Raw genomic sequence first — 17,843 nt, 5'->3', positions numbered from 1 at the left:
CTCATTCTTAAAGTAAAATATTTCTTGAATAGTTCATCTTTGCGATTTGATGAACCACAACAAAAGGACTGTGAGATGTTAGCTAGTTCAGCAAAACTTTCGAACTTCGTATATTTTATTCAGTTAATTTTTTTAAATTTAGTTTTTGTTGCAAAATATTAAAACATAATAATAATAATAATAATAATAATAATAATAATAATAATTAAAATAATAATAATAATAATAATTAAAATAATAATATGTACAATTTTATTGCAATTTATAAGACCAAAAGGAATTTCGTAAATTTATGGTGTGCTAGTTTTACCTGTTCGGACGGCGACCAACGGGAAACTTACTCAAAAAATAAAAATAAGACAGAGAAAAAACGTTTTTTTAAACTACTGAAACAAATGTATATTTTATTAATAATATTAAATGATAAAATATTTACTTCCGAGTTTTAAATGACAGAAGAGAAGAGAAAACTCTCCGCTGCTCCCAAACGACACGAAAAACTATGCTGTTACCATGGTTACAAGAGTTCAACAACCGCCTGTACTTCCGGGAGACTGATTAGTCAAGTAAGAAAGAAAAGAAAAAAAGAATGTGTACCATTATATTGCAATCTAAAAGACTAAAATAATGGTACGCTCGCTTACCAGTTCGGACGACGACCAACGTTCAACTTGTTCAAAAAAAAGAGAGAAAAAAAATACTTTTTTTATTAGAGAAAGAAATTCGTATTTTATTAATGACTGTAAATGATCAAAAATGTACTACCGAGTTTTAAATGACAGAAGAAAGTAAAAAATCCGCCGTTCCAAAATGACACAGAAAACTCGCTGTTACCATGGTTACAAGAGTTCAACAACCGTCAGCACTTCAAGGAGACTGTTTAGGTCACACAAAAAGAGAGAGAGAGAAGAAATGCGTTGAAGGATTTGGTAACTACGCTTTTATTATTACTTAAGTTTTATTATTTCTGAAAAAAATCAAATAAAATGTAGTTTATGCGCTTAGAAGGTCAACATTTTCCTAAGTCATGTCTCCATTCTCGTCTTTATGTTTTTAGCCTCACCAGCTAACAGTTTGAGGCAAACTTTACTTTTTATCCATTACAATCCATAACACAGTAGTTTTCAATAATTACATTTTAATAAAAAAAATGATCCAGGGTGTAAAGTGATGATGCATAAGTTTTGACAACTGTTAATTTTTTTATTTCAAAATAAATAAATGAAAAAACAGTAAAAGACCAGTTTAATTCGGCTGTTATTGTAATACTTATTTGTTTTAGGTTTGATTGATAAAAATCCTCGAGGTGCAGAAAAAAAAGAATAATTCTGAAATAAACGGAAATTTATGACAGGTTTTTGTTACAATGGGACTAATATTTTGGAGTGCATGCTGGGGTTTTGCTTCTCACAGCTAGTTCGCAGCCTTCATATGTTCATTCTGTATGCTTTACGGTCTTCAGTTCTCCTTCTCAGAACAATCACAAACACGCTAGTTTATCTGTGGTTCTAAACTGACACTAAGACAGGAAGTGACTTACAGTGACAGCTGATCAGAAATGAAGTTAGTATACAGTAAAGTGGATAAATGCATTAAATTTGGTTTTCACAAATGAAGAGCCTCTATCACAAACTCTTGTCTAGAGAATTTATTTTAGATACAGGTAGGAAAACCATATTTTACAGAATGGGAAAGGTGGCGGCCATCTGGAGTCACTGGGCTCCAGCTTTTGGGGGGACCCACTCGTGGATCTTCTTGCGAGTGGTGGGGTACGGCACGTACTGCTGTGGGGTGCCACTCACGTTGAACTGGTGGATCTCAGCCAGGAATTTCTTGGGCTCTGGAGGGTGAGTGGTGGGGGGGTCATCGGTCATGCAGTGCAGCCAGCGGTGCCTGAAGGATGGAGGTGAAAAAGGAAGAATTCAGACTGAAACTGTCTCCTAAATCCTATTTTATAGGTATTTTTTTTTATAATGATTATGCCGTTATTAGATAAAATAAAAAAATGTATTTTTTTTCAAAGAGTAAGTGTATCTTCTACATAACAAATATGATCTTTTCCAACGGCCTGCTCGTGATTCACAACAATTTGAATAAAGAAATACTCAGAAAGATAATTTTAAGCTTAACTTACTTTCTATATGTCTTCCATTATCAGAAAATTGCCACAAGAACATGTTAAAAACATGCTATTTTTATTTTTATCTGAGTGGGACTTTAACATGTTTGGATAATTACAAAACAACAAATCCCACCATTCAGCAGGAACCATGCTGCCATCCACCTCCCATAATGTCCTCTTCCCGTTCATCTCCGTCGTATAGATGACCCAACGGTGACGACCTGGACAGAACACAAAACCACAAGTAACATGAAACACTTTTAACATCCAACATTAAAAAGAAAATAGAAACTTTTGGAGACATTTGACTCACCAAAGAAGTAATGCTTTCTGTCTTCATAGTATTTGTTTCCATATTTGTCCACACCGATCAAAGTGCCTGTTTTCACATCATTTACTCTGCAAACAAAAATGTAATTAGTCATTTTTCAAGCATTTACAGAAAATTCCCCTAGTCAAACTGAGGCGCCTCATTACTTAATATAATAAAAACATTGCAGCTAAATCGCAGTGAAGAGGAAAATGGCTTTTGGGACTTGAATGCAGCTTCGCATCAACGGAACAACTTTCTCTCCTCTTCATAAAAATTATGACTATAAAGTCGTAATGATGACTATAAAGCCAGTGTATTTTTATCATGATTATCCCATCTTGATCATTTAGGTATGACAGATTTTTAGCTGTGTTACCACCAAGCATTTGGCAGGAATCCTCTGTTCATAAAAAAAACAAAAATCATCCTGATAATCATTTTTACAGCCAGTTTTTTTTAAACACAGTATGAGACTCTGATGCTTTTCATTTTCTTTTCATCTGTTATTATTTTATGTATTTTGATGGTTTATTACCATATTTTTTCATTGGGTTAACCTCTTAAGTGCTGTTTTAACGTTTTGAGTTTTAATATGTCGTGCGGTCATATTAAGTAATGTAAATAAAAGTGATTTGATTAAATTGGTTTTCTACTGAAAGCTCAGGAAGCACCAAACCCACATTGACCCTTAACAAAATAAGACTCACAATTAATACAATGTAAACATTTGACAATTCCTGCAAGATATTTGATTTAAAATTAAAAAGTTAGACTTCTGAACAATCATTTATATTTCATTAAAGAAATGTTATACACTCGATTGTCTGACATAAGTTTAAGTGACAAAATATGAACGAATATTTGTTTATGTCTCTGCTGTCTTGGCTTTGGACAAACCCTTAAGTTTGTCAAGATTGTTCAACCCGTGTAGACATCTATCAGTCTTAAGTTTTAAAAATTGAATTTAAGTTTTCTTTTTAAACCACAAAGCTGAAAAATAGACATAAAAAACATTAACTTGTTCCCACTAATGAAATAAGCAAATGAAGCTAGTAAGACCGACCTTTCCACGTAAATCTGTAACTTGAAGTCTTAATCTCAAATTACTTTCATTAGTTTCGTATAAAACCAAAACTGATAAAGATGTTTTATTAAACTGACCTGAACAGCTGAAGGAGAAATCCTCGGACTCCTCCGTGACCTCCTATTTGGCCCAAAGCCCTTCGAACCAGGTTAGCATACTCCGCCATCTTTAGACGGACAGGATACGGGGACGGACGGACTCCTGTGTTTGAAAATGCTCCGAGAAACAGGAGCTGGCAAAGAATCGTTCCGCACTGAAACTTAAGGACCTCAAATATGGAATATTTTAGAAAATATACTGTAAAAAAATAACAAAATAAAGATAATTATGTAGCATTATAGGCTGTAAAACAACATCATTCATTTAAGCATTTCTTGCTAAAAATACAAAAATAGATTCATTCTACTCTAAGACACAGACCAACATATCTTTTTCATATAAACATAGTTTACATTACGGTAATTTTTGCTCATAACCATGTGATTATTACTCCATTATTTAATTAATAACATACGAAATAATGTTCTCAACAAAAAACGTATATATTTTAAAATAACTTTCTTTTTTGAAATAACAAAAATAAACGAAAATGTTTTAAAAGCTTTAACATCAATTTTCAGCAGGAGAATAACCAGCTAAGTCTTTGTTTATTTCGGCTGCATGAACCTAATGTTGACACTCTTGTAATCTTCTTTATGTTTTTGTTTAATCTTTTCATCTTGACATTTACTATTCACCAACAGACACTGAAAATGAGAACAAGCACGAGTGAAAGATTTCTATGTTTTATTAAAAACTGTTGCCTGACAGTTTAGAAAAGTTGTTGATAAGAGACTCTAACACTGAAAAGTGTTTACAAATGTTAATGTACAAACAGATCAACTCTTTGCATCTTCATCACGAGCTGAGGCAGCTTTTTCTCCTCAGAAAAATAAATACAACATAAAGCTAAGAGCTCTAAAGTCTCGAGCAGACGTTGAATTTTCTAAATGAAAAGAAACAAATCAAACTGATTGATGCTTGGGCTGTTATGCAAACTGAATGCTAGATGTTCCCAGACACTGTAAAGAGTTTAAAGAATAAAACCAATTTGTGGCTTTTTTACAACAAAAATAAAGTTGCTCTGCGTTAAATGAGAAATTAAAGCTATAAAAAGGATGAAAATGACTTTCAAAATAAGTGTCAGCCTCTGTTTTGCAAATAAAAACCTTCCTATTCATAAATATTAGCTCTTGATTTTGAAGTCAGAAAGTCAATGTTGTTTGTGTCCGTAAACTCAATCCTTCCATTCTGGCTAAACAGGTCAGACATATTTTATTTTGAAAATATCTACAAGTTTCAACACATTTCCAGTTTTTTCCAGGATGCTTTGATGGTTATGATGGTTAGAGATCAACTGAACAGCTAAATATTATCCACCAGTATGTGTCATGCGCCTTGATTTTCACAGTAAAATCCAACTTTTGTTTTGATTCACCGTTCATGATTCTGACAAATCCACATTTAAAACTTCACTTGACTGTTGGTTCTTTGACGCTTTGCCGTCCAATCGTCTTTTTCTGGCGCAAAATGAATTCCCCAAAACGAAACCTTTTCTGTCTCTGACTCTTGAGGGTCTGAAAGTGACCCCCACTGCTGCAGCTGGCACCTCCGCACACGTACGTCTGGACTTTCCCGTCGACCTGCGGCGCCGACCCGCTCTTAGCCTTGATGGTTGCGCGTCAGAATGAGTTGGCTCCAGCTCTTTGACGGCTGTCTGGGTCTCCAGGTGTGGGCTGTGCTGTAGACAGAATCTACCTCCAGTCTTTCCTGACAGGCGGGCGATCAGTCGGGGGGCTGATTATGGAACTGAGTGGGGGCGGGGCGCGGGCAGTAAACATCTGAAATGGTGACTACTGTTCAAGAATCATGGCCTCCTGAAAGGCTTCGATCCATCTGAAAAAGAAAACAAGTTTCCCATCAGAACAGTTTTAATAAACAGTTGCTGCTGTTAAAATTATTAGAAAAACAGGTTTAGAAGACTTCAGCCAGAATTAAAAAGAAAACCAAAGGCTGTATGTATAATTACTTTAATTGACTACTTTTATAGACCCACTCTGAGGAATATGGTGTTTTTCACATGTTCTTGTGGCCTTTTTCTCATGATGGTGGACATATAAATTACATTTGGAGCTTAATTTTCTTTCTATGAGTATTTCTTTATTCAAATTGTTGTGAATCAGGAACAGACCAAAAAAATGTTGTCAAAAAAAAGAGCTTATTTTGTGAAAATCGATCAAATGATGATCAGAGGGGGACTTTAAAGAGTTGGATTCAACTACAAAACTCTGTCTTCTGTTATAATAACAAGAGTTTTAACAATTATTCAGAGTTTGACATAAAAAAAACCCGATTTTAATCAACATGTGTTGTTTTTAAAAGCCTAAGGTTTGTTTTAATTGGTAAAACAAAACCTTTTAATTTGAAGGAGCTCCAGGAAGCTGCATTTTTTTTTGTTTAGAAAAAAAAGTCTAGTCATCATTTTATCAATGGCAAGACAAATTTAGTGAAAAGTTATCAGCCGGTGAGCACAAACTGATTTTTTAAACTACCTGGTTGCACATATTGAGGTTTTAAAGAGCGGCTCCTGCTGTTACCCCAGTAACCAAAAAAGGTCATCTGAACAGGAAACGGGTCCTTTCCCACTGAGCTGTTTGGTCCACACCAGAGCTGCTGCTTAAAGTTTCTGGGTTTGGTTTGGAAATACATTTTCAGGTGTCTGATCCCTTCTTGACAGTGCAGTGGAAAGGCAGACCAACACACAAAGCCTAAAATCTTTCAGTATTTTAGCAAAACAAGTATTGGTCTGCACCATTGACTGTATACGAGAACTGGACTGAGTTGCCCCTCTCCCTTGATGTTCCAAACAGGAAGTGACCGCTGGTTGGAGCCGTAATAGGCCATTTTCCCATGGGTTCCCTCTCACTCGCTCGCTCACTCCAGTTCTCATAAACAGTTCTCATCCCATCGTGGCCTGGGAGCTTGAGAACGGTGGGGGAGAGCGTGGCGTGCAGCGCCTTACCTCTGTGCTGTGGGGATGTCGTCGGCTTTGAACATGTAAAACAGTGTATTTTTGTGATACAGCTTGAACTGCAGCTTCTGAGCCGGTCCGTTTTTCTCCTCTCTCAGGAAGAAACCCAGCAGGGGCTGGCTCTCCAAGGCAGCAACGTCCTGAAGGCAAACAGCATTGATGAGATCTCAGAGCGAACAGCTTCAGAACAGCAAAAGCGTTGCACGCGGCGGTGAGGGTTACCTCGCTGGCGGCGTAAGTGTACAGGACTTTGTTCTTTATGACAAACCACAGCCGCTTCCACTGTTTCTTGTTGCCCTTTGACCTGTACAGGTAGCCACTCATGGAGGAGTTTTCTGTGTTTGCAGACACCTGGAACAACAAGAGATTTTCAAACACTAAAGCCTAACCCTTTAACGGCAAAAAGGTCGCCGCCAACACCTAGATAACACTCACTCTTTGACAGATCGTAACTCTTCAACTGTTTACGTGATCACAGTGAATCAGCTGATGTGGAGAAAAAGCGGCTTTGCGCCTTCATGCAACACTTTATGTTAGTAAAGTTTGAGTTTACTTTACGTTAATTTACTAACTTCCCATTAGTTTACTATCTTCACGTTAGTTTACTTTACTAACTATTCATTAGTTTACTTTATTAACTTCACAAAACTTATTTTAGTTTACTTTACTAACTACACGTTAGTTTTCTTTATTAACTTCACGTTACTTTACTAACTTTACGTTAGTTTACTTTACTAACTTTACGTTAGTGTTTTTTACAAACTTTACGTTACTTTACTAAATTCACGTTAGTTTACTTTACTACCTTCACATTAGTTTACTTCACTGACTTTACGTTACTTTACTAAATTTACGTCAGTTTGCTTTACTAACTTCACGTTGGTTTACTTTACTAACTTCATGTTACTTTACTAACCTCACAAACCTTACGTCAGTTTACTTTACGTTACATTATTAACTTTAGGTTAGTTTACTATATTCAAGTGAATTTACTCTACTAACTTTGAGTTTACTTAACTTGTGACTTTGCAACCTTACGTCAGTTTACTTTACCGATTTCACGTTACTTTACTAACTTCACGTTAGTTTACTAACTTTACGTTAGTTTACTAACTTTACGTTAGTTTACTTTACTAACTTCACGTTACTTTACTAACTTCACGTTAGTTTACTTTACTAACTTCACAAACCTTACGTCAGTTTACTTTACGTTACAGTATTAACTTTAGGTTAGTTTACTAACTTCAAGTGAATTTACTCTACTAACTTTGAGTTTACTTTACTTGTGACTTTGCAACCTTACGTCAGTTTACTTTACCGATTTCACGTTACTTTACTAACTTCACGTTAGTTTACTAACTTTACGTTAGTTTACTTTACTAACTTCACGTTAGTTTACTTTACTAACTTCACAAACCTTACGTCAGTTTCCTTTACGTTACATTATTAACTTTAGGTTAGTTTACTAGTTCAAGTGAATTTATTCTACTAACTTTGAGTTTACTTTACTTGTGACTTTGCAACCTTACGTCAGTTTACTTTACCGATTTCACGTTACTTTACTAACTTCACGTTAGTTTACTAACTTTACGTTAGTTTACTAACTTTACGTTGGTTTACTTTACTAACTTCACGTTAGTTTACTTTACTAACTTCACAAACCTTACGTCAGTTTACTTTACGTTACATTATTAACTTTAGGTTAGTTTACTTACTTCAAGTGAATTTACTCTACTAACTTTGAGTTTACTTTACTTGTGACTTTGCAACCTTACGTCAGTTTACTTTAGCGATTTCACGTTACTTCACTAACTTCACGTTAGTTTACTAACTTTACGTTAGTTTACTTTACTAACTTCACGTTACTTTACTAACTACACGTTACTTTACTTTACTAACTTCACAAACCTTACGTCAGTTTCCTTTACGTTACATTATTAACTTTAGGTTAGTTTACTAACTTCAAGTGAATTTATTCTACTAACTTTGAGTTTACTTTACTTGTGACTTTGCAACCTTACGTCAGTTTACTTTACCGATTTCACGTTACTTTACTAACTTCACGTTAGTTTACTTTACTAACTTCACAAACCTTACTTCAGTTTACTTTACGTTACATTATTAACTTTAGGTTAGTTTACTAACTTCAAGTGAATTTACTCTACTAACTTTGAGTTTACTTTACTTGTGACTTTGCAACCTTACGTCAGTTTACTTTACCGATTTCACGTTACTTTACTAACTTCACGTTAGTTTACTTTACTAACTTCATCTTACTTTACTAACCTCACAAACCTTACGTCAGTTTACTTTACGTTACATTATTAACTTTAGGTTAGTTTACTAACTTCAAGTGAATTTACTCTACTAACTTTGAGTTTACTTTACTTGTGACTTTGCAACCTTACGTCAGTTTACTTTACCGATTTCACGTTACTTTACTAACTTCACGTTAGTTTACTAACTTTACGTTAGTTTACTTTACTAACTTCACAAACCTTACGTCAGTTTACTTTACGTTACATTATTAACTTTAGGTTAGTTTACTAACTTCAAGTGAATTTACTCTACTAACTTTGAGTTTACTTTACTTCTGACTTTGCAACCTTACGTCAGTTTACTTTACGTTACATTATTAACTTTAGGTTAGTTTACTAAATTCAAGTGAATTTACTCTACTAACTTTGAGTTTACTTTACTTGTGACTTTGCAACCTTACGTCAGTTTACTTTACCGATTTCACGTTAGTTTACTAACTTTACGTTAGTTTACTAACTTTACGTTAGTTTACTTTACTAACTTCACGTTGGTTTACTTTACTAACTTCACGTTAGTTTACTTTACTAACTTCACAAACCTTACGTCAGTTTACTTTACGTTACATTATTAACTTTAGGTTAGTTTACTTACTTCAAGTGAATTTACTCTACTAACTTTGAGTTTACTTTACTTGTGACTTTGCAACCTTACGTCAGTTTACTTTAGCGATTTCACGTTACTTCACTAACTTCACGTTAGTTTACTAACTTTACGTTAGTTTACTTTACTAACTTCACGTTACTTTACTAACTTCACGTTACTTTACTTTACTAACTTCACAAACCTTACGTCAGTTTCCTTTACGTTACATTATTAACTTTAGGTTAGTTTACTAACTTCAAGTGAATTTATTCTACTAACTTTGAGTTTACTTTTCTTGTGACTTTGCAACCTTACGTCAGTTTACTTTACCGATTTCACGTTACTTTACTAACTTCACGTTAGTTTACTTTACTAACTTCACAAACCTTACTTCAGTTTACTTTACGTTACATTATTAACTTTAGGTTAGTTTACTAACTTCAAGTGAATTTACTCTACTAACTTTGAGTTTACTTTACTTGTGACTTTGCAACCTTACGTCAGTTTACTTTACCGATTTCACGTTACTTTACTAACTTCACGTTAGTTTACTTTACTAACTTCATCTTACTTTACTAACCTCACAAACCTTACGTCAGTTTACTTTACGTTACATTATTAACTTTAGGTTAGTTTACTAACTTCAAGTGAATTTACTCTACTAACTTTGAGTTAACTTTACTTCTGACTTTGCAACCTTACGTCAGTTTACTTTACTAACTTCATGTTACTTTATTTACTTTACACTAATTTACTAACTTAACATTTGTGTCCTTGCAAACTTTACGTTTTTTACTGAACTTTTTATCAAAGTCGCTTTTCTCCACAACAGAATGATCTAATTTACGTTGACTGCAGAAGCACGTCTACTGTAAAGTGCTGCATATCAGCATTAGGCTGCTTTTATCACCTTTAGAATCGTTGGAATTACATGAATTGCGTAAACGGTTAAAGAGCTACAGAGTTGTAAAGAATGTTAACACTGCAGCTACAGATCTGCTGTTTATGTGTTAACTAAAGGAAGAAGCTACAAGTTCACAGTCTTTACCTCTTTTAGCGCAGCAGGAATCTTCTTCTGCTTCCTGGTGAAGGAGAAAGCTCCAGACTTGATCGGAGACACTGAAGTCGAGGCGCATCGGTCACCTAAGCATTAAAAAAAAAAAAAAAAAAAATCTCTTTGTGAACTTCAATTTCTTTGAAAAACAAAATCACAAAACAAACAAGACTGACAAATTTCATACGACGTCAACAAGACAGAGATCAGACTGCTGCCAGCCAACTCTGTCAGATGTTTTGGAGCTTTGTGTTACCCGACCTCTCTAGCAGTGAGTTTCAAGAATTTGTTGTTTTTCCATCCACTGTGGTACCATAGTCTGTCCAAAATCGGGGAATAACATTTCACTTACTGTTCTCCTTCAGCTTGGCGAAACAGTGATCGCACACACGAGCCGGCTGGTTCTTCAAGTACTCCAGGTAGTACTTGTTGGTGGAACACGCTTGGCACACCACCTGTAGGAAACAGCACAGTGAGAAGGAGGGAAGTCCCACATGCGCTCAGTAAAGGACTGAGGCAAGAGGGGGGAGGAGCTGCAGACCTTCCCACAGGCGCGACAGTGATGCCTCCTCCAGGTGAGCGTGAACTCGCAGGTACAGATCATGCACATGGTGGCCCTCAAGTCCGGGATCCAGATGGGAGCTTTTGAACCCAAAGGGGCTCCGTTGTCGACAAAAACCTCTGCCTGGATTGGAGCAGAGTGGCGGTTAACGGGAACGCAGATCTGACGGTTTTACAGGCAGAGTTGCGTCTTCACCTCCTCCTGACTGCGGCTGGAAATGAAGGTTATTTTCTTCTTGGTGTAGTCGTCGATGGCTTTGGCGATTGCTTCCAGCCACTCATCTCTTTCTGTTGCTGAGCTGCAGCACAAAAGGCTACAGTTAAACTTGAGGTTTCTAAATGAATAAAATGAAGTACATGGCAGAAATCCAACCTGGCTGACAGGATGAAAGAGCGCTCCACGCTTTCAATGTTCAGCTCGTTCTGATAGGCTTCCTGGCTGGGTTTACTGACCTGAAAACACAGAAAACCAACAACAGCTGAAAGAAAACGTCAAAGGAATACAGGCCGCTAAAAATAAGGCTAAAGGACGAAAACTATAAGTAATCAAATCTTTTTCTAAATTCTAAACGCAACGCATAAGAATAAAAGTGAACTAAAATAGATAAAGAACACCAGAGAGAAAAGAAATCCCAGATTAAGTGTCTAACCTTCATTCCAGCCAGAGAGAGAACACTGTTGAGTTTGTACTGGCCAGACTGGACTGGGGTGGTGTACATGAGAGCATCGTTGAACTGGAAAAACAAAAGGAAAAAAAACACTTTCTTTGTTTGATTCAAGACATTTTTTACAGACGGCCTTTCAGCACTTTTTATGACTTCACATTGCAATTCAATTTTATCAGGTATCAAAATATTTTTCTATGAAAAGAATAAATCAAAGTAAGAAAATTCACAGAAAAAAAATGAAAAGACGAACAATGACTGAAAACAGATTCTTTTGATTAAATATCCCCATATATTTTTTACAGTGCATTGTGTTCGTTCTTATTGGCTGTTGAGCATTGTCAATCAATCTCCTCTATCCCGCATCTCTTATACAGAATGCGTTCAGTTTGCCAAATCCTCATATATCTTCAATCTTTGTTTTTCATTCTTTAATCCTGGACTTATTTTTCCATGAAAGTTTGAACTCTGAGAGTGAAAGCAGAGCCGAAGGTGGTTGGAGTCTAAAAAAGCAGAGGTTTCAAACATAAACTGGGTGTCCGTGTGCAAAAATGTCTTTACTCGGATCAAAGATGGCATTAGTATTGAACTGTGTACATGGGCGATGAAACAAATGTATCCCATTGTGAACTGCGCTCGGAAACCTCCTAAGGAGCGCATCCTGTCTACACGTGGCGTAAAAACCAGCGCATTCGTGAAATTGTTCACATGCACCACATTCGGATTAGCAATCGGCATAACCCACTCATCTTGATGGGAAGGAAACTTTGATCCGAATGAGCCTGATCGGGTCGGGGTATTCCGAAAGGCGTGTTTACAGGACGCATTTTTATTCTGACCAGGCTTTTCGTGTCCATGTGTCCATGTAAACGCAGATAATCTTTAGAGGGAAAAAAAAAGGTTCTACGCTGAAACAAAGTAAAAAGAAAAAATTGTTTTATTTTCAGTCTTGCAAGAAAAAAAATCTTATCAAGATAGTTTATCTGTGGCAAAATAATCTTAGTTTGAGAAAACGGGTCTAGAATTACTTTCTTAAAATAAGAAATCTTGGTAAGATTATTTTCTTACCCCATTGGTAGAGTTTTTTGCTTATTTAAAGAAGGTTTTTCCCATTTTCTGACTTTTTTCTTGTATTTTTGTTGTGTAAACACTTGATCATCTTTGAAACTATTGTAAAAGCGTTTCCAGCGGTCTTTTAACTAGGATTATACCTTTTTTTATAGACAAAACCCAAAAACCTGTTGTTATCTAGGACGTTTTCTAGACTTGCCGTGGTAGCTTCTACGTCACGGCGACAAGCTTTTTTTCAGCTTCTGCAAAGTCTAATTATTTCTGATAATGGACATTATCCTTTACTGAAATGAGATGGAGCTTAAAGAACATGGCGGTTACAACGACAACCACCGGATTTTCCGCTCACCAGAAAAAACATGCGCGGCTGCATGACTTTCCTGGACAGTTTCATCAGAGTTCCCTCCTTCAGAAACACCTGGGAAACACAAACAGTTGCTTTGAGCTGCAGCTACAAAGACAGAAAACAGGCAGAGTCCAGGATTTGTCACAGAAACGGAAAGCTTGGTGGACCTCCGGACCCAGACTGAATCTGGACTCACCCTGCCGGGCTGAACGATCTCATGGTGACCGTTGAGGCTGTACTGAATCTGCATCAGCTTCTGGAAGTTGTCCTGAAAGCAGAAGAGAAAGATGAGCAAAGAAATGTGGCCAAAGACGACCAAACACGGCTGTAGACGGAGTCTCACCCCCTGTTTCATGATGTCGTTGGCATGGTTGGCCACTTCCTTCACTATACTTAGAGCAGCTGAAGGTAGAAGAGAAAACAGGAGTTTGATGTGTGTTCAGTAAAAAAGAAAACACTGATTTCACCCTTTGACCTCTCACTTTGTGTGTCTTTGTAGTCCTCTGAGTCTTCTGGAAGGTTCTTCAGATAGTCTGTGAGAGCAGACAGACTTCAGCTTTAATATTTTTAAACACTTTTGTTCCAAAAAAACGCAGCAGGAGTGGATGAACAGGAGATTTTCTTCTGCTCTATTTTGGAAAGCAGAAGGATATCTAAAAGCCTTTTCTTCCATTTTCTGAAACACTGCAACTAGAAAAGTACAATTTTGCATATTTTTTCACATCTGGTGGCGACACTTATAGTCAGAATTAACCCCTAGCTCGGACTGGTCAGAGTTCTTTTTTAAATGTCTCATATGAACTGCAGAAGAAAGCTATGTGCTGATTCTCTTCACTCTATTCCCCCTATTCTTGCCATCCTGGTCAGACCTGCACGCCACAATTTTATGAAAACGGAAGCTTTCTTATGGTTTTATCTCCATAGCAACCATTTTGGACGTTGTTTGCTTTTGAGGGCGAGAGGCAGACACGCTGCCAAGGCCAACTCTAGGCTGATGTCATGAAATGGGCGGTGCCTCAGAGAGCAAGTCGTCTTACCTCTGAGTAGGAAAGTGAACGGTGAAAATAACTCATATTTCATGGAAAAATCATTCATCATTAAAGCTAATATGTATTATCATAAAAATATGGATATAGTTTACTCTGAAAGGCTTTAGAAAAGCGAGATTTAGGGCTTCAAGGATAGCTTATCTGTGTTTCCATATAAGATTCACCACTAGATGGTGCTGTGGTACAAGAAAAACTACTGTAAGAGTTGACTTAAGCTCCATGTCTCTCCTTGGGAGTTAACAAAACGGCATCAAGATGTTCCAGCCCCTCAGCAGCAGGACTGAGAGGATGAAACAAGTTGTTGGTACCTGTGAGCAGCAGCTGGTACTGCGGGATCCTCTGCACCGGTTTCAGCAGGTAGTGTTTCAGAGCCAGGCTGGCACATCGCGGACTCATCTGAGGCAGAACAAACGACAAAAAACACATTTTACACACACCCACATAGAAGAATCGTACAACATTTTGCATTTTCAGGGATGTCTAAACCAGTGTTTAGCCGAGGCACACTAATGTGGCGTCATTTATGTAAAAACATTTACCATCGCCAAGATTTAAAATCTGTGTTCATTCAAACAGGCCCTGATGAAACACTGAGAAAAGTTCCGCCCCTTCAACTGTCTCCACCAATCATTCGTGGAGCCTTAATCATACGTCATCAGTCTGACCAACCAGCAGTCCTCACTTCCTGGTTCCACTTGACTAGTAAAGTCTCTCAGTTCCAGCACAAATAAGAGCTAAAGCTGGTCTCTAGCGGCGTCAGAGCGTGGAAAAAGTGAACCAAATACCAAAGTTCAAAGACATGAGGCTGTCTGGCATCTGTGTTGGTTTTTGCACTACATCTCCCATGATGCATTGGGCCAGACATCACACTCTTTGGTCCAAGGCATCTTTCTAACTGAAACACTTTTCTAATAACATCTGTTTGAAGGACAAATTCTGTCCCTTTTGAAAATTTTAAAGTTAAGCTTAAATAGAAGTAATAACAATATTAAAGAAACAGGATTAAGGCCAAGTGGCCAAAAGACACATTTCACAAACAATTTATTCACCCAAAAAGAAATAAAATGTTTTTTTTAAAGTTTTCAAAGACATAATTTTTGATTAATACAAAAGAAAAACTACTAAAACTTCAACATGTTAACTTTTTAACCGAACATAAACATGAATATAAAGTTGGTCTTTGTGATGTGATCATATATTCAATAATTTAGAGTTGCCAATCAACCTATGAAGCATGTTTTTGGACAGTGGGAGGAAGCCGGAGATCGCGGAGAAAACCCACGCATACACGGGGAGAACATGCAAACTCCACACAGAAAGGTCCCCCATTGATGTTGTGTTTTTCATGTCCCCCAGCCGGGACTTGAACCGGGGGCCTTCTTGCTGTGAGGCAAGAGCGCTAACCACTGCGCCACCGTGATCATATAATAACGTTAGAAAAATAAATCACTGTTTAGAAAGAAATATTATTGTTTTTTTGTTAGGTTAAATGAAACAGAATATTAGTAAACTGGAGGGAAAAACAAATACCAGGGCAAAATTGTAAATTGTTTAGTGGAAAATTATTTTTAAAAACTGTCATGACTTGTAATACAAGATTTAGAAAAAAACAGCTGAAACTTCCAGCGTTTTCTCTCTCAATTATTGCAAAAAATGCGCTTGCGATTGTGGAGGGACTGTACATCAATTCAGACTTTGGAGTTTCTCCTTATTTTTTTTTAATTTTACATTTTTGCACACTGCTGTGCCGTGGGATTTTTGTCAAGGAAAAAGTCTACATTGGCTTAAAACAAGGCTGAAAAACACTGCTCTAAACCCCCTGATTTAAAAAGGTTTGCTATCTCACTTCAAAGCTCTAAAAAGGCCAAATAATGTCAAATTAAATACGATAATATTCTACATTTGATGATCATAGCAGGTAAATAACATCAGGGTTTGAAATCCACCTCAAATTCTCGGACAACTGCAGCAAATCCCAGGTTTTTGCGGCACTGCTCGTCCAGCAGAGCCACGTTGTTGTCGAACTGGCGGATGTAGGTGGAGTACATCTTCAGGTACGGACCCTTCTGGACGAAGATGTCGGCCAGCCTCTGGTGGTCGCTCCTGTTAGCACACAGACGAAAACAATCATTTCCATCGTTGAATTCGCTCGGGCCCTGAAATGAACATTTTTTTTATTCCTATTGTAAGGACACAGAGAAAACTTGAAGCGGTTCTCACGGTTTTTCCTTTTTCAAATTTGGTCCGTTTGTTAAGGAAGAGTGAAAAACGTCCCATTCGTGAGAAGAATTTGTCATTTTTTCAACAGAAAAGTCATTTCTGACTCAACAGCCGTTTGGCTTAAAAATCCATCAACAAGCTCCAAATAAAACAGAGTTCAGCAGCTGAGCTTAAAAAAAACTAATCTGAGAATTCAAAAACACCATCATGAAGGAGGTGGGATTATTTCCACTAAATCTGAAAGCAAAACTCCAAATAAAAGCTGTTTAAACTGTGTTTCCAGCATATTTATGTTAAACAAATAACACTGACATAAGATAGACTGATCCAGGATTACATAAGTATAAATATGTTTTTAGCTTTATGTGACAAGGTGTGATATATTTAAGGTAAATGCTCAGCTATCATCTGTTCATCCTTTCAGATGGAAACATGGTTGAGGAATAAATTGAAAACAAGCATAAGAGCAATATGTGGCCTTACACCCCCACACACACACACACTCACACACACACACACACACACACACTCACACATACGGTTGAGATCATTCCTCTTTGCATCCAGGCGCTGAGATACTAAAAGGTTAATTCAGACCAGATCTTCACAGCATTTTTTCTTTGCACATCAGTTTTTTTGGGACCATTTTTCTGATTTATTTATATTTATTTAAGGAGTTAAAGAAAAAGTTCAAAGGTCTGCTGCAGAAAACCACACCCGCAGGATGAAATGCAGCAACGCGCCCTAAAGCTTCAAGGCCGTGTCGCACATTTTGCACCAATGAAACTTCGCTCTTTCATGATACACGTAATCAACAAGTGTTTCTTGCATTTGTGGATGTGTGCAGATGTCCGTTGATGTCGTGTCATTTTGTTTCTTTGCAGGCTGGCTGTGACTCCGCCCATTCACCTGTGCTCGTGTTGAGCAGTCACAGCTAACTGCACTTTGCCGATAATTCTCCATCAGCCTTAAGTATCAGCTGGTTCTGTGTTCCAGCTGTGCTCTTCCTGGCTTAATGCTTTGACATTAAACCCTTTGGACTTGCTGCATGGCGGTTTGTGGTTCTTTCCTGCATTTGGGTTTCCACCGGGTCTTTACGTGAATTCGGTTTTGAGCTGTTCGGAATGTTTGGTCGGCTGAGAATAACGCAGTTTACACGTATTTCACATAGTTTATACATAGTTTTAACGTAAATCTTACGCAAGAGTGAGATTTTTGCGAGACTTATACGCGAATTTGTGGCTTTCCACCAACAGACTTTTCACGTATGTACCACAGATGTGTAACTTTTACATCAATATGTAATTAACACAGAGATCACTAATGAGTGGCATATAACCAGAGCAATAATCCCGCACGGTTCATGTACTTTGTACTTTTCCCGTGG

General features: G+C 37.0%; 2 protein-coding genes and 1 long non-coding RNA gene across 7 annotated transcripts in view; 1 reads left to right on the top strand and 2 right to left on the bottom strand.

Annotated features, from left to right (window-relative positions):
- The first annotated feature begins 818 nt into the window (after nt 1-818).
- Nucleotides 819-17,495, top strand: LOC110017617 (uncharacterized). 2 transcript variants are annotated; one of them, XR_013653558.1, is made up of 4 exons: nt 819-929; nt 6,429-6,615; nt 6,688-6,823; nt 17,341-17,495. It is a non-coding gene; the product is annotated as an uncharacterized LOC110017617 (long non-coding RNA). The 2 variants fall into 2 exon arrangements; XR_002872839.2 differs by lacking the exon at nt 17,341-17,495 and adding an exon at nt 6,902-7,241.
- Nucleotides 1,634-3,755, bottom strand: ndufa12 (NADH:ubiquinone oxidoreductase subunit A12). The gene is made up of 4 exons (XM_004083216.5): nt 3,597-3,755; nt 2,436-2,521; nt 2,256-2,343; nt 1,634-1,893 (listed from the first exon to the last, which is right to left on the bottom strand). The coding sequence occupies exons 1-4, from the start codon at nt 3,683-3,685 to the stop codon at nt 1,713-1,715; spliced, it is 444 nt and encodes a 147-aa protein (XP_004083264.2). The 5' UTR covers nt 3,686-3,755; the 3' UTR covers nt 1,634-1,712.
- Nucleotides 4,289-17,843, bottom strand: part of fgd6 (FYVE, RhoGEF and PH domain containing 6) — a 31,200-nt gene continuing 17,645 nt past the window's right edge. For all 4 annotated transcript variants that reach the window (XM_011491292.3, XM_011491293.4, XM_020714125.3 and 1 more), the window contains exons 7-21: nt 16,183-16,339; nt 14,545-14,632; nt 13,670-13,720; nt 13,531-13,589; nt 13,384-13,455; nt 13,191-13,259; nt 11,756-11,839; nt 11,479-11,558; nt 11,302-11,404; nt 11,086-11,229; nt 10,897-10,999; nt 10,539-10,633; nt 6,812-6,940; nt 6,581-6,729; nt 4,289-5,454 (exon numbers count right to left, since the gene is read on the bottom strand). In XM_011491292.3, coding sequence (XP_011489594.1) covers nt 5,412-5,454; nt 6,581-6,729; nt 6,812-6,940; nt 10,539-10,633; nt 10,897-10,999; nt 11,086-11,229; nt 11,302-11,404; nt 11,479-11,558; nt 11,756-11,839; nt 13,191-13,259; nt 13,384-13,455; nt 13,531-13,589; nt 13,670-13,720; nt 14,545-14,632; nt 16,183-16,339 — 1,426 coding nt within the window. In that variant the 3' untranslated portion in view covers nt 4,289-5,411. The remainder of the gene's footprint in view (nt 5,455-6,580; nt 6,730-6,811; nt 6,941-10,538; nt 10,634-10,896; nt 11,000-11,085; nt 11,230-11,301; nt 11,405-11,478; nt 11,559-11,755; nt 11,840-13,190; nt 13,260-13,383; nt 13,456-13,530; nt 13,590-13,669; nt 13,721-14,544; nt 14,633-16,182; nt 16,340-17,843) is intronic.

This window comes from Oryzias latipes, chromosome 23 (assembly GCF_053564925.1).
Source record: "Oryzias latipes strain Hd-rR chromosome 23, Olatipes_Hd-rR_3.1".
Lineage (NCBI taxonomy): Eukaryota > Metazoa > Chordata > Actinopteri > Beloniformes > Adrianichthyidae > Oryzias > Oryzias latipes.
This window is presented reverse-complemented; position numbering and strand designations above follow the sequence as displayed.